The 25,820-nt window shown below is 43.3% G+C and overlaps 1 protein-coding gene across 1 annotated transcript in view; it reads left to right on the top strand.

Annotated features, from left to right (window-relative positions):
• LOC147747444 (retinol dehydrogenase 8-like) overlaps window positions 1-25,820 on the top strand; it is a 72,076-nt gene that overhangs the window by 42,872 nt on the left and 3,384 nt on the right. Inside the window, exons 4-5 of the mRNA XM_086936320.1 lie at window positions 3,378-3,471; window positions 23,602-23,785. Of these exons, the coding sequence (XP_086792446.1) occupies window positions 3,378-3,471; window positions 23,602-23,785 (278 nt within the window). The remainder of the gene's footprint in view (window positions 1-3,377; window positions 3,472-23,601; window positions 23,786-25,820) is intronic.

Below are 25,820 nucleotides of genomic sequence, written 5' to 3'. Positions count from 1 at the left end.
TTTTCTGGTTATGAAGAACATTATTTGCTGTTAGAGACTTTGTGGCGCGATTGTCATTGAAGATAAGTGCACACAAGCTAATCATTCTTGTTAATTGTGTATTTTTCTAGGCGCTACATGCTAGGACTTGTTTTCCGTGATTACTCTTTTAGTTTGAATCTGTTCATTTGCATGCTACATTGTATTTCTTATTCAGGATCATAGGATTTATCAAGAGATTACATTTTCTTCATGAGGAATTCCTCCTGTACCAATTTACATCCTACAGAATTAATAAACCGGAAAAAACAAATAGCGGTGGTTGATCGCAGAGAAAGTACCCCAAAATTCGGACAAGCTTTGCATTTTAATGTAGATTCTGTATACTTGTATGCATGGGCGTAGGGCACATTTAGATAGGGAGCAGCAGCTCTACACGGCAGTAGTAGAATCTACGAAAGAAATATAGAATGGGGAGGAAACCGTGAAAGAGGATGTACAACAGTAGCTGAAGGGAGACGAATACTGCCAGGCCCTATCGCAGGTGGAGCTCAGTGATGACTGAGTTTCTCCTTGAATGAGTGAGTTTAACTCCTTTCTGTACTGCATGAATAATTGTACAAGCCTAATGCACGGCGCAGGGCTTGGTGCAGACACTTGGACTGGAGACAAGGTGGAGAAATGTGGCTCAATGGTTAGAGCGGCAGACCCTGATGCAGGGGTCTAGCCCGGGACCAGGGTTCAATTCCCCGCCTTGGCTCGTCTTGGGCTCAAAATTCCACGGACCTGATAATTCTCGCCTCTGTGCCTATTCCAATCATTGAGTCCCACTCTGCAACTCTGGGCAATAGCTTGCTTAATCTCCACAACGGCCCCCACAACGCTAAGGATTCCTGGCCCCCACCTTGGGGGTGCCCAGGAGTGGACGCCTCACAGGGAAAGCCAGGACGGGTTCCACAGCGGTATTCGTACAAGCACCTTGCGACCCTTGCGGGTGAGTAGTGTGCTATACAAGTATCAATTTACATTTTTTTTTTTTACAAGGTGTGATTCTTGATGTAACTTTTTGGCATTTCTTGAATTTAACTTGAGACTTTCCCGGTTGTTGTATTCAATTGGCCATCTGATGAGGTGAGCGTTTAGAGCAGGTTGTTTGGTGGGACACTTGTTGATGCTTTTGTATGTGATACAGCATGTTTATAAGACAAAGCCTGGAGAAGCAACCAACAAAGGATGCTGCAGCGTTGTGGCTATACATATCGTTCCTTTGGAGAGTGGGTCAACAGCAAGCAAGACTCTGTAACTGAAGCGAGTGTGGAGCCAGGGCAAGTACCTGGTGCTGTCATCATATAGGTGGTAGAGTATGTAGACAGTATGGTCAACTTGGAGTTTGGTCAATTTCATATTTGAAGGTTGTTAGTATGAGACACATGCATAATAAATGCAAAACAGATACGAAAGATGATGAACACTGGCTCCATTGTTCCAATATCTACTATGCTGAAGCTACTGAAAACTGTGCAAATTGCTCAAGGTACCAGTTCAGGCAAAGTGCTCATGGATGCCTTGAAGGTTGAAAGCTGTAAAGAAGGTGTTGAATCACAACCGGAAAACTCTCAGATACATGAGTAGTAGGCTGTACACTCCACTGTTGCCGATTTCCATAGAACCCTGAAAAAATTGAATTGGTACCACAAGCAATTAAAAAAGCTGGAAACCCTCTCTTAAATTTGGGTGTGGGTAGGTACAACATTTTCTTTGTACCCAGAAACACTCAGTAAACCTTAAATATTGCACAAGCATGCTGCAAATACAAAACCAAACTGAGATACTTTTCTATACTGCTGACGCCTCCACCTATCTGAGAACATTTCCCGCCGCTCGGCCATCCTCCCATTCAAAGTGTGTTCTTAGTAGCTGCGGACTCCCTGTCAGTCTGTACATCAAGAACTGCCAAGGGTGAGGACTCTAGCCAACATTGGCAAAGTATCCGTCTTCAAACGAATGTCATCTTGTTAAATGTGGCTGTGAAGAGGTAATGCACATCACTGACCACAAACACAAACCTTGGGCAGTCACTAACCCATCCATGACCTCCCTTCTATATCTGTATTAGGTGCATTACAAAGAGACAAGTACTTGCTAAATAGGACCTTCTGACCCATTGAGCCCATTGTGAGGCTTTTGGTAAGGGGTGAAAGGAAATATAGTGCCTCCCAGGAATTTTATTTAGGGTTACCCACCTAGATGTGAACTCTGTACGGTGACTGTACCGTAGAACCCTAAAAAAGAAAAGGTACCTGTAGAGAAGGAAGAGTTTAGGGAAACATTGAGAGATGGAGAGGTGAAAAGTGGCAACAAATGGCATCTTTTGCACTTTTATGTAGGAAGAACACTCAGACAGCACAAAAGCAGGTGGCTTGAATGTATTCCTCCTAGAAAGTGGAATATTGATGGGTAGACATGAATTATGAACAAACAGGATACCTATGTACAAGTATAACCCTGTACCCTCAGTCCTGCTTGGATATATGCAACTATCCAAAATGTTACAATTTGCACACAGGTGTAAACACAATTACAGGTTTGTACATTACAGTGTTTACCCACATTTTTTTTTATTGGGCAGAAGTTGTCTAACACTGGGAAAGGCAAATACTTATGCCCAGATTCATAAAGGTTTAGGGTCGTTTTAGTGTTACTTTAGTTATGCAAACCAGCTCAAATTGGTATTAGTATTGATTTGTATGGAAAATAATGCACAGCAGCGCAAAACGCTGCTTTGCATTACTTTGCCTTAAGGGGGCATTACACGGGTGGTACATGGGTGCTCCCATGCTTTTTGATGCTAAACCCTAGCTACAAACATTAGTAGACCGGGTTTAGCGCCAAAAATTAACGCCACTGTAAAGCAGGCGTTAAAAGTAGAAATGTTTTCATTACATTACATACAAAGTAGGAACAGGTTTTAAACTTGTCTAGGCATAGTATTTTGTACAGGTAGGGCACCCTTCCTGTACAAAACAGATGCTAGACTTAAGCACGCACCCTAGCACTATGGCACCAAGGTGTGTGCCTGGCGCCCGGCAGCTGAAATCAGCGCGGGCGCTAGGAAGATGGAAGGAGAGTGACATATCTCTGTGAATATGGGTTCTTCTGCTTTCTCCCTGTCCCGCAACGCAGCACAGCCTCTTTGGGTGCTGCGCTGCATTGCGTGACACTTTTCAGAATCTGGGCCCTTGTACGATGATGTACGGCTGTCACAGCTATCTACCGAATAACAGATTGATATTCCAGCTTGTTGAGTCTGCCCATAAATGACAGGGTACAACCTTTTGTGTTCTTTGTAATATCAGAATGCCCTATTTATGACTTTCCAACGCTTGTTTTGTGTCCAGGTATATTGTTTAATGATGTCTATGCTGCATCGAAATTCGCTGTTGAAGGATTCTGTGAAAGCCTCGCTATCCAAGCACTCAAGTTTAAACTTCAGTAAGTGTCAATCTGTAACTTTGGTAATAGCATATTATTTTCAATGTGTAAAAGCACACGTTAAAAAAACATTTATGACCACTTTTGACCTCCAAATAAATCCTCCCACCATCTCTTGTGCCAGGAAATTGGTGAATCTAAAACAAGGTTCAATTATGGTCACTCATTGTTGACCTTCTATAAACTGTACATAATCTTGGTATGTGAACGACTGTAAAATTTACTACACTTCTTAGTACGGCTATATTGTAGCATTCAATAGACGGTGATGGACCCCGTATTTACAAATACTTTGGTATCTGATTGATAAAGCCTCTTCCAACCCTTTCCCCCAAAAAACTTAAAAAGAACATTATGTTTTCCCAAACACTCTTGGTTAGTCTAGATTGATAAGCCAATTTCTGTACAGTTAACACAGTGTGAGATACTCTATAACTTTATTTATTGTCAACCATCCACCCTCTTCCACACCAAATACAAAGATAGATGGCAGTTCAAACCAGCAGCATTATTTTTTATAGACATTTTATTAGGATTTTTCATTTTTAAAACAGAACAGTTCGCAATCAGGTAGGCAAATACTGGAAGAATTATTTTTTATACCTCCGCCATATATGCACATGTACAGTCAATAACCGTTACCCTTAACAATCCCTGAAAACTACCTTTCCTCCCATGAAACAAGATACATTTTCGGTTGGCCTTATATACCTCCAAACCACCTGCTTCAATGTCCGGAGTCCAAGATCTCCTGACACAAGGTTCAAGTAGGATACCCCTGTACTGACACTATTCCCTCTAGATCTTTGGATGCCTTTAAGATCAACTCAATTTAGCATCCTTCCAATCTGGGGTCTCTGGGCAACCTCCAACCCAATACCTCACTGAGGCATGTAAGCACCCCCTCCCGAAAGGAAGCCAACCTCCCACATCCTGATATCTTATGAAAAAGATCTACCCTCTAGATCAACATCTTAAACACATTGGTGAGGCAACTACTCCCATTCTCTAGAGCCTATCACACGAGAAGTATGACAGATGAAAATATTTCCACTGTATAGTGCGGAATTGTGAGCCAATCGCAGCCTCGCCATCCAGGGGGGATGTCTGCGTCTCTCTCCAGTCATCTTCTGTAAGAAAGCCCAGGTTCCCCTCCAATGAGCTACAGTTTGTCAAAGGAATAAGAAGTGTTTATGACCAGAGATTGCTAAATGTTTGAAATTTTATAATTTATCATCTCTTCTAGCAATACATCAGCTTCTATCTGCGGTGATTTGAGAGCTCCCCCAAATTTGCTCACTTTGGCCCACGATAGCGTGTTTTAGCTGCAGGTATCTAAAAAATTGGCTACGATTGACGCTATACTGCCTGCAGCTCCGCAATGGATTTTAACGCTGCCCTTGACATGACGTCACCCAATTTTGAGATGTGTATAAGGTCCTATTTACAGAATCCCTACAATTCAGAAACCTCCGAAGCCAGCTTCCTTTCCAGAGGATTCTGCTGGTTAAATGTTGCTACCAACCCAAAGCCCTCATCATCTCATCCTATTTTCCAAATACCACTTTCACGGTCGGTGGTAATTCCCAGGAAGTAGTCTCCCCATGTGAGATCTGTACATCCTGCATTCCCTATTTCTAAGAGGCGAAAGCCACTCTCCTGTGGTATCGAACCACCATTCCTGCTGGACAGCCAGATGGCAAGCCATAATAGAAAACCAGAAGTATTCTTGGCCAAAATGTTTCTTCCCATGTGGATTTCTGATTTTTTAATTAAGGAATCTTGTAACTGTCTTATAAAAGAGTTAGAAAACTGTCCTATCCTCTCTTCAGTAGTCGAGAACCTGTAAATTGGAACGTTCAATTATTGTATTGTGACTACGCAGAGTGTAGTCAATTCACAAAGCATTTATGAGTGCAGGAAGTAGTACTCTTCAATAAACTCTTTCATTCTGTTGTAAAGTGGCCCGAAGCGTCTAACTCCCCATTGCTAAAAGTGCAAAGAGGTTGCAGTCCTTTCTAGTTGTACTAATTACACATGAAACGTCTCTGATTATTTCCTCTTTAGACGCTTTGGAGATTATTCACAAAGGCATGTAAGAGTATGTAAAACAGTACTATAGGAGTACTACTTTATGTACCCTAAAATGTATCTGTGAATGAGCTGTATAATTATTTTCACTTTGCAAAAGTGAGTCAAATAGGCACAGAAACTAGTCTGTTACTTGTCAGTAAATTGCTTCCTCCGCAGCACAGCTCCGCCTAGTAGCTATTGCTCCCTAACCCTTCTAGGTCCTGAGTTCAAGGCCAGTTTCCCTGGTAGTGCAGTGGGGAGCATCTCTGTTCTGCTGCTGCTCTCTGTCTGTCTGCTTTCTGCCTATTGCTTGTCTGCTCTTTTTTCACCTTCCTTTTTATCTATCTATTACTTTTCTTCTGTATTTGCGTTTTCCACTTTATTTTCTTTCTCCTCTTTTTGCACCATTTCCCCTTCCACGCTCTTGCCATTGCTGGTCCCCGCCAACCTCCAGTGCCGTTTTTTCCCCCGCTTCCGGCTTTTTTCTCCTCTGCCCTATCACCCTCCTTTTTATCTATCTATTGCTTTTATCTAGTATTGCTTTTTCACTTCTATAATTTCTCCTCTTTTTTGCACCTCTTTTAACCTTCCGTGCCCTTGCTGCTCCACATCCCCCATGGCCCGCCCCCCTCCAGCACCATTTTCCCGCTTACCAGATGTCCAGCCCTCCCAAATACTACTTAATGGCGGCCTCTGCGTGGTGAAGGAGAGATCTTACTGACCTTGTCAATAAATTACTTCCCTCTCTGCACAGCTCTGCCTGGTAGCTGTTGCTCCCTGACCCTTCCAGGTCCGAAGTTCAAGGCCCATATCCCTGGTGGCCCAGTGAAGAGCATCTGTGCTCCACTGTTGCTCTCTGTCCTCTGTCTCTCTGCTTTCTACCTATTGCATCTCTGCTCTTTTTTCACCTTCTTTTTATCTACTTATTGCTTTTGTTCTGTTTTTGATTTTTTCACTTTCTCTTATTTCCCCTCTTTTTGTGCCTTTTTCCCTTCTTGGCCCTTACCGCTTCTCGTCTCCTGTGACCCCGCCCCTCTCCAGCACCTTTGTCCCCGCTTCCTGATTTTTGCTCCTCTGCTCTTTTCACCTTCCTTGTTATGTTAATGTTATGTTAATGTTATGGGTGTCTTATATAGCGCTCGGCTACTCCGAGGAGTGTCCCGGCGCTTTCTAACCCACAGCAAAACTACCAGAGAAACAGAAGAAGGGCAAAGGAAAAAGATCGAATATTGTCCATAGAGCCACGTTTTCAGACCTTTTTCAGATCTATTGCTTTAATCTATTATTGCTTTTTCACTAATTTCTCCTCTTTTTTGCATCTTTTTTCTACCTCTGTGCCCTTGCTGCTGCTCGCCTCCTGCGGTCCGCCCCCCCTCTAGCATCCTTTTCCTGCTTCCCACCTTCCAGCTGTCCAGCCCTCCCCAACACTACTTGATGGCGGCCGATGCGTGGTGAAGGAGCGATCTTACTAACTTTGTCAGTAAATTGCTTCCCTCGCCGCACAGCTCCGCATTGTAGCTGTTGCCCCCAGACCCTTCCAGGTCCGGAGTTCAAAGCCCGCACCCTGGTAGTCCAGTGAGAAGCATCTGTGCTCCACTGTTGCTCTCTGCCCTCTGTCTCTTTGCTTTCTGCCTATTGCTTCTCTGCTCTTTTTTCACCTTCCTATTATCAATCTATTGCTTTTCTTCTTTTTTTGCTTTTTTCACTTTCTCTTATTTCTCCTCTTTTTGTGCCTATTTCCCTTCCTTGCCCTTGATGCTCATCCCCCGTGGCCTCAACCACCTCTGGGGTCATTTTTCCCACTTCCAGCTTTTTGCTCCACTGCTCTTTTCACCTTAATTTTTATCTATATATTGCTTTTTCACTACAATAATTTCTCCTCTTTTTTGTGCTTTTTTTCCCCTTCCATGCCATTGCCGCTGCTTGTCTCCCACAGCCCGCCCCCCTCCAGTGCCGTTTTCCTGCTTCCCACCTCTCTGCTGTCCAGCCCTTCCAAACACTACTTAATGGTGGAGCTGTGTGGCTGCGCAGCTGTGGCACCAAATGCACTAAATGCAAGCCCATCTGTGCCTGTCCGTGCCTGAACCGTGCCCAGCACCAAGGACTCTAGTCCTCGGACCATCCACCGCTTTGACACCAGCACCCTTCACGCCCTCAACACCAGACGTTCCACCGCCTGCCACCTCGCATTGTCTAAGAACACCTAAGGCACATTCACCTGGCGTATCTGCAACTGCACCTTCGCCTGCCTCCACATACTAACACTACCAGCCCAACGACCCTCAAGAACCGGACCCGGCCACCTCAGATGCATCCTACTCAACACCTGCTCCCTCAAAAGGCAAGCCATGAAGATCTGGGACATGCAAGACTCCATGTCCCCTGACGTAGGCTTCCTTATGGAAAGCTGGATGAACCCCACCTCAGCCCTGGACATCGAAACCGCCATCCCCAACGCCTACAAATCATCCACAAGAACCCCATCGACTGACCAGGAGGGGGCATCACCATTGTACGAAAAAACACCCTTCATCTCACAACCAGCTCCGACGACCAGTCACCGGACATGGAGCACCTCCACTTCCAGATCCAGACCAACCCGAACTTCACCCTCGGGGGCATCCTCATCTACAGACTGCCTAGACTCCGCACCCCCTTCAGCGAAGCCATAGATGATTTCATCGCTCACCACACTCTCGCCTCAATAGACTACATCCTCCATGGTGCCACTTGGACAACCTCGATGACCACAACACCTCACCCAACTGGAGAACCTTGCCAATATCAGACTCACACAACTGGTCACAACCCCAACCCACTCAGTAGGACACACGCTCACTCAACGCCATCTTCTACACAAGCAACAACATCTCCGTCAGCCACATCTTCGAGCCTCACTGGACCGACCACCACTGCATCCACTTCTCCTTCTCCAAACCCACTGTACGCCACCATGCTGTGATCCTTGCAGAAGCAGGAACAAGGTAATTGAAGACCAGCTCACCACCTGCCACAGCAAAACCCCACCACTGACATCCCCAGACACCAACACCTCCGCACGCAATCTTCACCGCTGGATCTCTGACTGCGCCTACATACTGGCCACCCTCAGGAAAGCCTCAGCCAAGCAGCCCTCTAAGAAAGCCAGCTGGTTCTCCCTCGCCCTCCAAGAGTCCAGACGCACCTGCAGACGGCTCGAGAAAAGATGGACGAGCAGCAAGATCGTGGCAGATGAAGCAGCCTTCAAAACAACCATCACTGCACACCACCACCTCATCAGAACAACAAAGAAAGCAGCCATCCAGAAACGCATCAACGCCAATGCACACAACCGTAAAGACTTCTTCGCCGTGGTCAAAGAATTCGCGAAACTCAGCACTGAAACTGCAGATAATTCCCCTCTCAAAACGTCTGAGACAACCTCTTCACCTTCTTCCACCGCAAGATCAAGGAGATCTACGACAGCTTCGCTACCCAAACCCATCCACCGCACCCGCAACTGCCACACTCTGTGGCTCCAGACCTCAGCAGACCTTGCCGAACTGGACCACCCTCACCCCTGACGACACCCTCATGATCATGAAGAGCAACCATTCCGGAGGCCCCCAGGATCCCTGTCCTCATCAGATCTTCAACACAGCCGGCACTTCCATCGCACCCGAAATTTGCACGCAGAGATCAACCCCCTGCTTGCCCATTGGACCTCAAGAACTACAGACCCATCTCTGCTTACCTTCCCAGCCAAAGTCAAAGAGAAGGCTATCAACGCCCAACTCTCAGTTCATCAAAACAAACCACATCCTGGACCTCTCCCAATCAGGCTTCAGAAGCAACCACAGCAGAGATCGCTCTCCTTGCTGCAATAAGATGACACATGCACCCTCCTTGACCAAGGCAAAACTGCTGCCCTCATCCTCCTGTAACCCTCAGCCGCCTCTGACACTGTCACCCATCACACCTTCTAAGCAATACTCCATGGGGCCAGCATCCGCAACAAAGCCCTAGAATGGATCTGCTCCTTCCTTACCGTTCAAACACAAATTGTCAGACTTCCACCGTTCAACTCAGAACCCACAGAGATCAGCTGTGGAGTGCCTCAGGGATCCTCTCTGAGCCCCACCCCTTCAACATCTACATGACTCCTCCTGCAACCATCGTCACAAACCAAAGACTCAACATCGTCTCCTACGTCGATGACACCCAGTTGATTGTCTCCCTCACAGACGAACCCACAGCTGCCATGAGCAACTTCCACAATGGTATGATGGAGTGGCCACCTGGTAGAAGGGAGGGTAGCTGACTGAAGCCTAAATCCGACAAGACCGAAGTCCTCATTCTGGGTTCCAAACCCACCACCTTGGACAACTTCTGGTGTCCTGCAGCACCCAAAATCCCCCCCACCCATGGACCACGCACGAAACCTCGGCATCATCCTGCACTCCTCGCTCTCAATGAACCACCAAATCAACGCTGTTTCGTCTACCTGTTTCCACATGTTCTGCCTGCTTCATTAGATCTTCAAGTGGATCCCCACTGAGCCCACGAAAATGGTCACCCATGCCCTTGTCAGCAGCAGACTCGACTACAGCAACACACTGTATGCCAGCACCACCCAGAAACTCCAAAAGAAACTGCAGAACATCCAGAATGCCTCCGCCAGACTCATCCTGAAAATCTCAAGCCGCACCCACATCACCGGCCACCTGAGAGACCTTCACTGGCTACAAAACAATTACATTCAAGCTCCTCATGCACGTCTACAAAGCTCCTCAAAACGCCAGACCTGCATACCTCAACCACCACCTCTCCTTTTACACTCCCACCAGACATCTTTGCTCTACCCAACTGATCCTGGCAAGCCATGCAATTTAAACTAATTCACAATATTTCGCTATTTTTTAAAGAAAGAAACGTGCAAATTTTGTTAATTGGCTTTTTCAGAAAGACAAAAGTGTACTAGCACTCAGCTACACCCTGTGGCATTGTACGACCCCTCCAGTTTAGTCAAGTACTGCGATCATAAAAAAGTTCAAATAAATGGAAAAACTGAAAGGAAAAATAGCTTGAAAACTGTCAGCACTGTATGGCCTTACAGCGTTTTCAGAGTCTGGGCACCCTTTGTGTTAAACATACATGAATGTTATCTATTTGACATCATCATCATTACAATTGTAGACAACATTGCTGAAATACCCTAAAAACTCTTAGGATGACTAACACCTAAATGGAGAGCAGGAAGGGTTAGCAATAACACTTTGAATGCTTAGGGCTAACTTAGAAATTCTGCAGGTTTGGCATATATCTCATTGCATATAGTTAATCTCTTTTGTATTGGGGACTGCGTACACAACAGCATAACCGATGAAAGAATAATAATGCCTTTAAACTAAAGTTACATGGGGTATGTGAAAGTGGCAGACTCTAAACATCTCTTGGAAATGTTGCCACCTCTTTAACCACTGCTAGTCCATTCAATCTTCGAAAGAAAATTCGTGTCCCTCATAAAATCGTTAAAATAAGAATATCCTTTCAACAAGATCCACAACATTTTCCTCCTAAAGGCTGTATTCCCTCAGCGAACGAACGTAACACACTGCTCCATTTTTAACAATATCATCACACAGGCAATGTTCTTTGGAGACCCCCTACCTCACCGAGCATTTAATGGCAGTGCAATTGCAAGTTGGCAAACGTGAATGAGTCACTGCTTATTGAGCCTGAGCACGGATACACGTTCATCAAGCACTTCTGCAGTAGCCATATATCTTGTCTTGGCTGACTTTAGCAGGCCACTCAAACTTTTCAGCAATTCTTTAGACAAACATCGTCCTTTACCTGACCTTTTTTCTTTTCTAACATGGACAGGCTACACAATCAACCATAAATCCATTAGAATCTTCTCATATACTCCATCCACGCTATTTGTAGCAATTCCCCAGACATAAATCTTTCCTTGCCTGACAGTTTCCCTTCAGTGAGGATGGAGCACATTCAGGAACTTAACGCAGGCTCCTGCAGCCCCAAATGTTCAGGGGGCATCCATTCAGCATGAGGCTTATAGATATCTGTGGGATAGGGGAGACTCATGTGCCCGTCATCACATTCTGCTGGGCACCATTTTGCGTTATGACAATAGGCTCATTATAATGCACATCATTTTTTTCCGGCTAACAATGCTGTTTTTTTCACTGCCTCCAGTTTCAGTACACTAACTAGAAGAAAGCCAACAGAATGTATGTATGGATTAGTTCCAATCCCATCCTGAAGCAATAATTCACAAGTGTCCCTATATGCGTGGCAGGTATGGAGGCGAGTACCATCACATCATTGACTGTTTAAAACAGATCCATTTGAAGCTGTTTCAGGTTATTTGTTTCCTTAAAGTGCAACTTCCCAGGAAAATCCCATATGTCTGCCCCAAGCACTTGGTGGCATTCACTCTCTAGGATTTGCACGCCATCAGAGCTAGATCTAGAGCCTTCTTTCTAAGTTGATTGTACACTCCCTGGACTCATTGAGTAGATTATGCTAGCCTTAATGCTTTCTAACAAGCTACGAGGTGCACTAAATACAACGCCTAGGTAAATTAATGATTACCCAGGCCATTTTCAAATGGCATCTCCATGACGAATGGACTGCCTGCCACCATGATTTCAGAATTCGAATGACTGTGTTCTAATTTTCATTAAGTCCCCCAAAACGGCCTGTAGATGTTATGTTCTCTAGCTACATGAAGACGTATATCATCTGTTAGCATTAAGATGGATGGGAACCTTAGCTCCAGCAACCTTAGCTACATCTGTTAAGACACAATTTTTATAATGCCTTTAAAACAAAAGTTTATTAAGAGGAGGGCCCAGGACGAAGCCCTGCTAAATCTAATTGTAACTGGAAAAAGTCCAATGGGATAGATCTCTCTATCATATGTTTCTCTTAACCTATTACCCGTGCAAAAGACTTAAATTCATTTTAATACTAAATCTGTGTTTCTAGTTCGGCTTTCAAGGTCCATGTCTGAGAACACTAGGCCAAGCCAAAGGTTTTTCAGAAGTTAATATACGACTTACAACCTTGTGGATTTTAACAGATGGGATACTCCTTGAAAACATGGCAGGTAACCCATCTGCCATATTACAAGTGCCACTTCTGCAGGGTATAATGCACTTGTATTACAGCAGCAGGGACGTCCGTAATGTTTACAATGGAGTAGCCCATCAACCAAACTCTAACCAAGGCCTTAAGTTCCTTATAGACTTAGGAAAGGCCCTTAGGACAGACAGGGAATCCATCAGAAGTTCCCAGATGTTGTGTAACCTATCACAAGTGCCCTTGACTATATTTCCCTCGTAATACGACGCACGTGACATCTCTCACAATTGCGACCTAGTACCTTGTCCACCAAACTCTAAATAAGGCACTTTAAGATTAACTACAAATTAAATGATTATTCCTGAACCCCCACCTAAATTTGGCTTGAAAAGCTGCTCAAGTCTTTTTTTTTGCTTTATCCGCTTTTGAATTTGTGCCAGCAAAATCTTTCACACCACTTGAAACAGGAACTTACCAATAATATTGGAGTGCACAATGGTGGAAAGGACTACTCTCTGGTGAGCTGTTACTTGCACGTGGGACATAAGCTAGCTTGTTAAATGTATATGTAGTTTACATGGACCCATAGGTTATAATGATATAAATATGTAGACCTACCAACTGATGGCTTTGTACTTCCATGGGCTAGAGCTGTTGCAATTGACGTATAGATGTAGGTTTAAATGCTGCAAATACAAAAACATATATTCGTGTTGTGTTTTGTTTATTAATTATGCATCTATTCAGCTAAAGGTTAATTTTAATTCCTTGGTTACTTATGTATTTCTTCAGTTAAATACAATTATGTCTCTCTTCTTTTGCCATGTCCCTACCAATGTTATGCTCTTAAACTACACTTCATCTTTCTAATTGTTATAATTTCAAATTTTGCAGATTTTCCTCTTCATAGAACAGCTTGTATATATTGTTACTTGAGAGTCAAAGTCAAGTAAAGCACTAGGCCCTTATACATCCATCTTGACTCTTAGACCAATGTTGGTCTCCCTAGTCCGAAAGGGAAATTAGCAGGTGCTTAGGACTTTCAGGTCCATGGCTTCAGTTAGGCGTTTTGAAAATGAGTGCTTTCTGTAAGATAATAATTCAGCTCTGGTGTCTTATATGGGGTCTGACTCTTACTGACTATTCAGATAATCCTTAAGTGCTTGCTTCCCAGGAGTTTTCATATGTTCCATTCCAAAACCACACTGAAATTTCCTATTGGTTGCTCCCCTTTCTCTTCAAAAAGTCTGTTACTTTCAACTACTTTGCAACAATCCTGAGGATGTTTGCAGGTTTTACAAAGGCCATTCTTTCCACACCTATTAGAAATTTGTAATTGGAGGATTTGTTTAGGTTTCTTCTCTGCAGTAGGTGTCCCCCTAAGTTATTTGGTCCAACTATTAATGGTTCAATAGTCTTGGTGTTAGCAGAGAGGAAAACGGAGGCAGGCTATAGAGAACGAAGAAATGATTTCAAAGGGAATAAGTTAGATTGAAACACTGGTAATGTCACAAGAACTCAAGCACTCCCCAGGGTGAGATAGGATTCTTTTTTTTTCTTATTTTATTTAAAGGTTTTCAAAACGTGGTACATATTTAGCAATATCAGAGCATGAACTCACTTTTAATGGCAGTAGATAACAACAGACGTCGTCATATTAGCATATTTAACAGAACAGTTACGACTCAAAATTGCAGGACGTTAGATATCAAATGTTGACCGTGTAAGTCATCTCATACTTCTCCCCTTGGCACCTTGTGCAATTTTATGGTTATACATTCTGTAAGAGTTCCTCTTCCTTTTCTTTCTCTCCAGATGATTTAGAGGGATTATCTCAACACAAGTCAGACCTATGTAGGATCATAGACATATACCCCGGGCCACCTCTCTGGCTTCCAATAGTTTTAATGAAGGTACCGAAGGGTGCTGACGTTTTTTCAAATCTATGCATTGTGTTGCTAACCAAAGCTGTCAGTTTTTTCATTGCATATATTTTCCATAACTTACACCGCCACATGTTTAGATGGGAGCATTCACCTGCTTCTGACGGATACTTCTACCTGCATATTCCTCACCTGTAGAATAATCAAGGCGTCAGACTGGATTCAGAAACTTCAAAGCTCTCACTTCGTCGGTAGGCAGGGCTGGCTTCGTATTCACACTGGAAGTGGCATCCTATGACATCACCAAAGCCATCCCGGTCCAACAAAGTCATTTCCCTTTTTTCTGAGCCTTTGACACACATCCGGAGTTAGCCCTCACAAAGATCATGAGTGTTCTAACAAGTGCAGTATCATATTTCTCCTTCTAAGAAACGGGGTTGAAACCCTGTAGGAATTGTGAGGCACATATGTCCATAACTGATCCCCACTCCATCTGCCTCTGGCGACTAAGTTCGGACCACGTCTCCAGATCCTGTGACTTATGTCCGAGCATGCGCATGAGGGCAATCAAGAGGCGTTAGGCGAGACTCTTCACGGCCCATACCAGGGATAAGAGGCGCAGTTGACGCTGCTCCAGGCTTACTCCCTGCATTTCTTTATGGTTGGGGGGAGAGAGTGTTATTTGTGGGAGGGACTGCTTGACAACAGGTTTTGAGGCAGGTTCCTTTTTATGTTGCTCGTTTTATGCTTTTTAAAACGCAAATACCTTCACTTGATACTCTTCACTGGGGGTTGTGGCTGCTTTCTATTCAGCTGTACCGCTCTATGATTGGTCCATTTGCCCAAATCAGAGGTGTGCCTGAGAGGAGCCAGTTGTGCCCCCAGGTACATTATGTACGCTGCAGCGCGGTCATGCCGCTGGCACGCCAAAGACAAGCTTGTCTGCGCCCGTCCGCGCCTAGACGGCACCAGGCGCGGACAGGCGCCTGGACTGGGTACTTTCACCTACCCACAGGCTAGCGTACTCTCATGAGGACCTACTCAAAGTACAAAGGAGCAGCCCCTTGTGTGGGGTTCACAGTTGGTCCCCCATTGCAGGTGCCTTCCACTGCACTTTATGCAATTTTAGGCCTCAATACAGCATGAGTGCACCGCCAGGCAGTCACCACCTCCAATTCAAAATCGGCCGCATTAACTGCCGCTCACTAGTTAAACATCATGCGGAAGTCTTTGATTTATTGACCAAATGCCGGTTAGACGTGCTATTCTAAACGGAATCTTGGCTCTCCCAAGACCCAGTTACCATCCACGCTCTGGCCCTGTGTTGTGTACACTACATTCCAGCATTACCTCACTGGAATGTAGAATGTCAAAATGGGCTTTGGAAATAGTAGATTATATATTGTTCAGTTACCTGTCACTACACCCTGCCCTCTGGCTTTATTATGAAGAATGTGGATAGGGGGTCGGAATTGCTGTAATTTATGAAGACTGCTACACCTGCACCTTTACTCAGGAAAGCATCCAGGATTCTGAAAGTGCCTCTTTTAGAATAGCTCTAAGAGCAAATTTCACATTTTCTGGATTATTGATTTATCGCCCCCCGGGGCCGTCCATACTTTTTGGAGAAGCAATAGCTAATATGGTGAGCAGTTTAGCACTCAAGTCAGCCAATTTTACCATTATTGGCGACTTGAATCTGCACCTGGAGTCTGATAATGACCCTGATAACTGTAATAACAACATGGTGACTTGCCAACTCCTTCAATTGGTTTCAGGCCCCACTCATGAGGCGGGACATCTTCCGGACCCTGTACTGTCCAACATTTTGCTCTCACAGGCCCTGATATCTCTACCAATCGCCTGGTCCGACCATCATCTTATTCTCTTTTCTTTGCACATAGCTGGCCCTAAAGTCTCGTCACCTTGCAATCTGGTGTATAAACGACCTTGGCAGAAACTTGATTATTTCACCTTTCAAGACACTCTTGCCATCTCTCAACCTATGCTGTCCGCAGACATTGAGGAGTCTAGCGACTGCTTTGAAACATGGATCAATCAGGCCTTGGACAAGTGCATCCCCGCTAAATGGACTAATCAGAAGAAAGCCTGATCGCATGCTTGGTTTGATGAAACTATTACCGCTGTTAGGAAAAACCGTAAAGTACTTGAGCGTACCTGGAGTCTCGCTTACAGTCCCTCAGTCAAACTGGAGTATACAAAGACCAGGAAAGCTTACAGTAAACAGATACGGAAAGCCTGTGCTGCACATCTTGCAAACAAAATTAATACCAGTAATAACCCCTCCAAAACAAATTTTCATTGTTAACCCCTTCGAGGCTAATGACGAGCTGGGCTCGTCATGGCGCTTACCTGCCGTGCGCGGATGACAAGGCCAGCTCGTCATAAAATAATGTAAAACAATAATCCCCAGCGCAGGACGGGAAAACGCCTAGCAGCCATGGGGTTAAAGGATATGGTGGAATCACCTCAGACAGCAGATAACTCTATTGTCTCTGATGCCCAATGTGAAACTCAGGCCACTAGTTTCATCAATAAAGTGGCAGGCATCAAAGAGTGAGGTTGTATGCTTAATGAAGGGAGTTCTGATTGGTAGTGAGACCCACTCTCTCTCTGCTTTCACACCCATCCTGATGGACAGCCTTGAAGCCCTGTTCATCAAAATAAAGTCAGGGTCTCCTGATGATCCCTCAAAACGGACCTTTTCATCAAAATCCAGGAATGTCTACTTCCCGGCTGCCACAGGCATGGAAACATGCAAAGGTTGTCCCTCTACTGAAGAAACCGTCACTGGATGCCTCTAGGCCAGAGAACTATTGCCCGATCTCCCTGCTTCAGTTCCTGGCCAAAACAACAGAATATAACTCACACTGAATATAGGGTAGCAATGGACCAGGCAAAAGGCTGTCAGAAAAAGGAGGGAGATGCAAGAGCGATAAGGGCACAACAATGTTGTGGACAAAAACCCTCACTCAACCGAGGGTGACATGCTTCACCGCATGGTATCCCGTGTGGGCTACGACTTCACCCAAAGTGAAGGAGCAGGAGTATAAAGCACGTGATATTTCTAATACCTTATGGGGCAAATGAGGGGCAGAGTGCAAAGAACAATGTGTGAAGGTGCATTAAAACTATCTCCCTAGGGGCAACAACTTTATTCTTCCATCCTACGGGATAATGAATAAAAACAAGTGATATAGGGTTAACAATATGTACCCTATCGATTGGTCAACATGTTTCTGCCTTGATGACAATTAAGTTCTGGGCATTCGTCAGGACCAGTATCTAACAGTCACTATGCTGTGGTATAGTGTATAAAGTGATAAATACAAATAAAAAACGATCAAAATGATACCTAGGCCTCAATTCTTGACCCTCAATCGCAGTATCAATCAATACGATTGGTCAGAAGGCACTGTAAAAAAATAATAATGATATAACAATTTGTCAATTGATTTAACATATCACTAAGGTGCACCTTCACCCTTCACTCTACAATGCCTGGTCTGGCAAAAAGATCTTACCTAAGATCAAAGTGTAGTCCAACTCAACCATCTACAGAGTCTTTCTGTGGTATCGAAATGCGAGCTGCTAGCAGAGAGTGAGTGAGCAATTTTCCTGAGTAAGTAGTCAAGGGATACTTAACGCGCTTGCTTGTGTCACCCAAGTGCAATGTTAGCGGGTCTCTAGGAAAAATCCAGAACCGTGATTAATTGAATCTGTTCAAGGACCTCACTTCAAAACATTTGGACTTGATCACAGTGCCACCATTTGTGTGCCATCATAACCCTACCTCTGCATCCCCTACAACATAAATCTGATAAGCCAAACATGGCATGCAATCTGACTGGAGTTCCAATGCAGAGGAACTTTTATAACTATTCTCCTTGGGTTGTGTGCATACTGAGACCTTTGCCACCCTCAACCATACATGTAGCCAATGCTCTTCTCTAATCCGTAAACCTAGGTTGGTTTCCCAGGTGACCACATAAGGGGTAACAGGATGAGATGGGGTTCTGACACAGACCACAAACATGTCAAGCATGCATTGTGCCGCAGACAGAGGCAGTGATCATCCACTCTGCTTCTTTTGGTCCTGAATTAGAGGAGTTAATAGAAGAAAATTACAATCCACTCACGGGGCTTTAGGCACATAGCCAATGCAAAAAATGTGTTCGGAAAACTTGTTCTTTTAATTCACCTCTTTCTCTTGGTGCCTTCCCTTCAGATTTCCCGCTTCTCTCAACTCCATCTCTCCCCCAGTTTCTCCCTCAGAAAACCTCTGGTCTGTGGTGCCATCCAAACTGTGTATTGGTAAATCGGTAATAGTGAGTTGCCAGGAAGTATGTGTGTTGTTGACTGCCAATCTGGAATCGTATCTCAGCCCTTCAATGATATGATGTGGATAAGGCCCGGTGCCCTGAGGGAGAAAGTGAAGATGATATTGGTGCCTATGTGCACTTGACCCAGCAATGAATGCAAGCAGCACCTGCTTTTAATATGTCTATACAAAGCCACCTGGCAACCACAAAGAAGCTCTCCTATCCTGCTGGGCTCTCAGCTTTTTCCAGACATACAATCATGCAGGAGAAGGGGTTCTGCTCTTTTGCACAATGCAACCTGATCTAATCTAATAGTTCCACATGGAGGATGCCGGGATCCGTTTGCCAACCTGCCTGCACCTCTAAGGTGATTCTTACTCCTCAGAGAGCATGACACTCTAAGGTCTCCCACCTGAAGTGTGCCATGTGGTAGAATATTGTAGTAATGATTCTGTTACTGCCAATTCAAAAGAAATCTTTGATGGATGGTCCACCAAAGAATAACTTCAAGGTGGAACATAGATCAAATTTCCTGGATACCTCTGCTATTTTGCACACCTTCTTATAATTTTTGAAAACTTAAAATGCTACAAGGCTTCATCTTCTTGTGGAACCATTCAACCACTGATTAGTCAAAATACTGACTTTAACCACTGTCTAGTATGAAATACCTTGTCCCTACTCTTTATAAATCACTGACCATGCATTCAATTAGGAACCCTAAAATGTTTCCCCAGCTGGCTATGATCTAAAGTCCCTCTCTACAGAGCAACCTCTCACCCCCCATCCACAGAGGTGACCTGGAAAGGGACCACAGTTGTTTGCTCTAATCTTTGACTGACCAAAGATCCCCAAGGGTGCCAAAGTTATTTCTTATTATGTCTTGGTTTAACTAGCATTTGGTGGAGTAGCCTTACAGCTTTATTGTGGTATAAATATCATATGCAACCATTGAATAGGGCATTGTTACTCATTACCTATTTAGAATGTTGTAAGTGGTCAGCCCCACAAGAATCCAAACATGTAACCCAGGTGTCTCGAACCCGCTGATCGCAAGCTACCAGTAGCTCGCAGACACCTTAAGCATAGATTGCACCTTTTAGTTCATTTTTAAATAAGCACAGGGTCACATTTTCCTTTTAAAGTTAAGGGACGGCTGTGTTTATTTTAAATTACTGTTATCAGGCTGCCGATAGCAGAGCCTGATAATGAGCTGTGCGCCACTCAGAATTATGACGCAAGTAGGTCACAGAGATCCAGAACTGAAACACTGAGGTAGGTAACTCTTAAATAAAAGTCCTTGTCAAGTCAGTATTAGAGATTGAGAACAAAATGATGTTTCTGAATGCTTTTTGATGGGGGGAAATTAATATGAATAGTTAACTTAATGATTAAGTTAACTCTTCATTTTAATTTTCTCCCTTTTCAAAGTGTCACATTTAAGAAACAGCAAGACTCTTGCTCCGAATAGCCAGTAGACACTGTGCCATATTTATGTTTGAAAAATACAGTCATTTTTCAAATTTCAGAAATTTAAAGTGAAGAAAAAATATTTCAATAAAACATTGTCTTAATATTTTTCTCCACTTTCAATTAAGCCAATTACATCTTAATATTTTATGACGCATGTTTCCCTACTTCAAATTCCTCCCATGTAAACAGATGGCTGTATTTTTCTGCTTTAATTATGGCACCACGTCAAGAGACCACTGGGTGCAAGTTGCCTGCTATTTGTAAATCCAACAATTTGAAATGGGAGAAAATGATGAGTTTTCTGGCATCCATATAAACAGAAAGTTAACTTTTCAGTTTAATTTTCTCCTATTTCAAAGTGGCGTATTTACACACAGCAGGTATCTTGCTCCCAGTGGATGGTAGACATAGTGTAATTTTAATAACTGAAAAATACAGGCATTTTTTTAAAGTGGTAGAACTTAAAATGCAGAAAATATAAACATCTTTGAAGAGTATTTTTCAGCACTTTAAATTTCTCCTATTTAAAAGCTGGTTGTAAGTTGGTGTTATACATGTAAAGGTGCCACATATTGCAAAAAGTACATTCTGTGTCACAAGTACAAATGACACAGACTCTCATTCATCCATACACATATATCCAATTCATATGCGCAGATGTTCATACAACTCTGAAGACCACACTCTCACTGAAAACATAAGGCAGCCTGTCAAACTGCCCCTAGTCGAAGTATTTTGTTCAAACCATAGTAACTGGCTCTATGAACATTAGACTTTTAGTCAATGAAGCTGGGCTTGGGGGTGTCTGGTAACACTGCACGAATGGCTTAGCCTTCAGTAGTTCACAATGACCAGAAGTAAATCTCACTACAGAACATGTTAGAGACCTTAGGAGAAACCTGCACCTAAGGTCTCTAACCTTAGGTGCAGGTTGCACCTAAGAAGAGCATTTATCCATATATCTGGTGAAAAAACAAACATAGAGGTTAACCCCTTGCATGCTGCGCACATTTACCTGCTGTGTGAGCAATTTAAATAGTGGACGGGATTCGAACGGCTCACGGCCGTCCTCCGCACATACCCACTGTGACGGCGTTAGCCTTCTTTGCTTAACACCGCGCTCTGCCACTTCTGGCACGTAGGGCTGCACCGTATTTACAACAATACAGTGCATCCCTGTGTTTCTCTCTGCGCTGGTGCTAATTTCAGCTGCCTAGCGCCACCGCAGGCTCCCTTGCACTGTAGTGCAAGAGTGCCTGTGTTGGGGGAATGATTGTTTAAGTACAGGAAGGTTTCCCTTCCTGCACATAAACAATCTTAAATGGCAATTTGTAACTTCAATGTGTGCTGCTTTTTGCAGCACACATATACATTGCAATTCGTCATTTTTAAAATGATTGTTAATGTGCAGAAAGGGACACCTTCCTGCACATAAACAATCATGCATGGCGTTTTGCTGTTTCTATGTGTGCTGCACAATGCAGCATACATATAAACAGCAAAAACGAGGGGAAATAAAGCATTCCTCCTCGTTATGCCATGTTAAGATCAGGTGTTTTTTTAGTCTTAATTTTGGTGATGCCTCCAATTTACGCCACCCTTGTAAATAGGAGGGCAACATCAAAATCAGTGGGTGTTGTGGCAGAACGGCCACAGCAAAACCCAATGCCTACCCCTTCCACGTTAAGTATAGCAGAAAGCATGCCTTATTAACAAGGCAGTGTTAAGCCACGTTAAGAGGCTTAACGCTGCCTTGTAAATAAGGCAAAGCCCATATCGCCACAGGAACGTCTATAAAAGTGACGTTCCTGTGGTGATAGGGGCTTGAAAATATGCACCTGAATGAGCACAGTTTGTGGTGGGTGTTTGTGGAGGTCCAATTGGATGGGGAAGGCATAATACAGATGTCAGTGCATACCTTTGAGAGAAAGCAAGATTAAAGGTTACCATCTTTTTCAGTCAACTGGTTTGCTCCGACATCACAGAGTTCCTGAGTGTTTTACATTTATTAAAGTCCTGGCAGGGGTATGCAATTCTTTCATCATACACCATAAGGTATAAAAGCTTAAGTACGATTAGTTCCTACCTACTGTTCTACCAAAATCACCTCCAGGATTATTTGAATATTAAGAGAAGACACCTCACCCACCAAATGGTGGTATGCTTCATCATTGGTGTCTCCCCTCATTCTGGCAGGTGAGTACCACAGGAATGGACTCACCAAAAAGTGGGAGCTCGTATAAGAATTGGTTCTGGATAAATGCAGGGATCCAGTAACTGTAAAAATGATTAGGGGTATACCCTGGATATTTCCTTTTAATTTTCAGTATATGGTGTTGAAACCATTGTGCTTTCATTTAATATCTGGTCTTTGTTTTTTATCTATGATCTGAGTTCTTGCTAAATAACAGGAAATATCCAGGGTATATCCATAATCCCTGCACTTTACATTCAGGAGAATACCTCTGAGTATTTTCTGGAGTGGCGTGCATGGAGAGAACACTGCAAAAGGTAGAATACCGTGTCGTTTTACCCGTCAATGAGGCTGAACTGCATGTTATGCTCTTTTTTGACAGGCAACATCTGGAATTGAGGGCTAAACATGCCCATGGTATTGATACAAATCTGGCTTCTATTCTGCTAAACTCAAGTTCCCCAAAGCCGTTAAGAGGTGGTAAAGTGGCAAGTTTAAGCCTGCCCCTCAGCTGCCTCTGCTGGCATAAACCTCTGGTCAGGAGGCTAGTCTGCCGCTAGGCAGCCAGATCATGGTCATAGGAACCCCTCCATATTTTGGATGGGCGACTGTCACTAGATTCACCTACCAGGGACCGCAATGTGAGAAAATGTTCTGCGCGTCACTGTCATTGTTTTTTTTTTGTTTTTAATAAACAAACTCTCGCTTTGCGAGGTTATTTCTAGAGAACAAAATGCCTTTGTGGTGTACGCGCAGAAAATATGGCACCCATTGGTAAAACGTTCAGTGTCTTCAGTGAAGCCGCCCCACCAGTGGCAGTTGGTACAGAATAGCACTCACTGCATAGTCCAGCTCTCCGGTGCTAGAGTGAACGCCGGAGGATAAAGTTATTTTTTTACTGGCTCAGCCTTCATTTATCCTCTTACCTTGTGATAATTTCTCACTAATGTACAGACATAATTTTTATCACTAGGAAGTAAGTCATATTTTTGAGTATGTAGTGTACTAACTGCAATTGCAAGCGGCCATAAATATAAATTCAGGGAGTTAAAGCTATGTGTCTCCTTCCTAATAGGATTAGCCTTATTGAACCCGGCCCTGTGGTCACTGAATTTGAACGGAAGGTTTTTGAAGATGGAATGAAAATGGACCTTTCTGCAGCAGACAAAGAGACAGCTGACATGTTTACTGATGTCTACTTGAAGAATTATAAGCAGATATTCCAAAGCTTGGGCCAGAGCCCTGAAGAGGTGGCAGAGGTATGTTATTATGTTGTAGTTTTGCTAAAATATTACAATAATATAATATTAGAAAGGTAGTAGAGATTGTATGGCGTATTTCTGCATCTTTTTAAAATGCTATTACACACCTTGTTGTGTTTTATAGTTCTTACTTCTTGTACAGAAAGTGGACACTTACTTGACACCTACTGTGTTTGAAAGTAGTGCTGAAGCAGGGAGTATCGGTCAAAATATAGGGTTGCAAAAGTATAATATCACCTGGTCTAAGCAAAATCCCTGCTGTTTGGTTGACATACCTTTGACGTTGAATGAGATAAACCAGGAGCTGCACAACACGGAATATATTCACAAACAAAGTATTAATTCAGTCAATAATGAGAGTTTGTTATTTGTTAAAAGGTTCCGTCAGAACTCCTGACGAGTTCGTAAATAGAAAGTGAAAACATAAGAATAAAGCTTCTGCGTAAAAGAAAAAAAATATCAAAGCAGAACTTCCCATATAGAGAGGCTTAAAAAACTCAGTAGAATCTCAAAGCAACGTAGATAAAGGTTCTGTGGCATGGCAGGGATAAAAGCAAATCTGCCCCTACTCGAGGAACACGCAATAATATAAACATCACTTTTCATCACTGTTGCTATTCTCAGGGTAATCCTTCTTCAGCCAGCCAACCATCTTTCAAAGCTCTTCATGGGAACAGGATTGTCCTCGTCTTCTCACCGGGCACACAATAGCTGTACACACAGCAGTTATACATTTATCAATGAGCAATGTCCTGTTTAAGGTTTTTGGCAGTTGTTCTCGTATTCAAAACTACTTTCCCATAAGGGAAACTTCATATCTATCATTCTAAACAACCTTTCATAAAGACATTTAAAATTGTTCACTGTGTAAGTAGGAACATTGGCTGATTTACATGTCAATCTAGGCAACTTATTCATCTAGAAAAAATACATGTCCATGGGAAGGTCAGGAAAAATAACATTTTTGTTCAAGATCAGCACTTTCAATCGGATCAACATGTCCAAAAATAATACTTCATCAGCTAGTTAGGCCTAGAACAGTTAAGTATAACTGCGAACTATATTTTTCCAAATTTTAAACGCACTTTTAATTATCGTTTAAGACTGCGCTTTATTTCTTCATGTTAGTATATCTGCATTATTTTCTTATTATTATTACATTTCTCCTCCAGTACCTTTGCGTTACACACTTATATAGGGTGGATGGGATGAAGGAATAGGAGAAAATATAATGAACACAGCAGAGCTGCTTCAATTGTGGACCTTAAATCCTTGGTAACTTCTATCCATCGAAATGAGTTCGATGTGGCTTCCTTCTGCAGCTGCACTGTTGCTACTAAGGGTACCAGCACTATGCCTTTGCCCAATCCAATCTTTCCTCTCATTTACATTTTATAGGAAGCTCTGTGCTCCATCTGAGCATTCGGCCATTCCTTGTGTATCACACTCAGCTTAGCAGAATCCTATAGTGCATCTATAAATCTCGATTGTAGCAGCTTCCTTCTGATATTCGAGAATTCCTCTTTCATTTTTTCCTCTGTTGTAATTACTGCACATATCTCGGAATTAATGCTAGGTGCCAGATATACTAGTCCTATTCGCAAAGCAGAGATGTGCAATTTACAAACCGTCTGATCTGTGGATGGGAATGCAATGTACAATGTGGCACAAGTACTAGTAGGTGCTTCGCAAATTGGCTAAACAATGTTGATTAGTCAAGGCAATTTTGCAACCCCTCGTGAATTGTGCATCATTCTCATGTATCATGACACTCCAGTTATGTCTCCCTTTGGAATTATTTTGCTAAAATATTTACCTTTTTGAAAAACCAGGATTTAAGGTGCTGCAAACTGCAAAACTATGATCCTATTTTGAGGGTACACTGTCATTTAAAATACTTCTTTTTTGCAAATGTTTTTTTACTTACCCTACTCTTTCCATCGGTTCTCCTCTTATAAACAGTGGCCATATGTACTAACCTGTGATTCGCTAAATCACAGGGTTTGCAACCCCTAATTGCCTTTTTACTATT

Source organism: Lissotriton vulgaris, chromosome 1_1, assembly GCF_964263255.1.
Source record: "Lissotriton vulgaris chromosome 1_1, aLisVul1.2, whole genome shotgun sequence".
Lineage (NCBI taxonomy): Eukaryota > Metazoa > Chordata > Amphibia > Caudata > Salamandridae > Lissotriton > Lissotriton vulgaris.
Note: the sequence above shows the minus strand (reverse complement) of the source record. Positions and strands in the feature narration are given on the sequence as shown.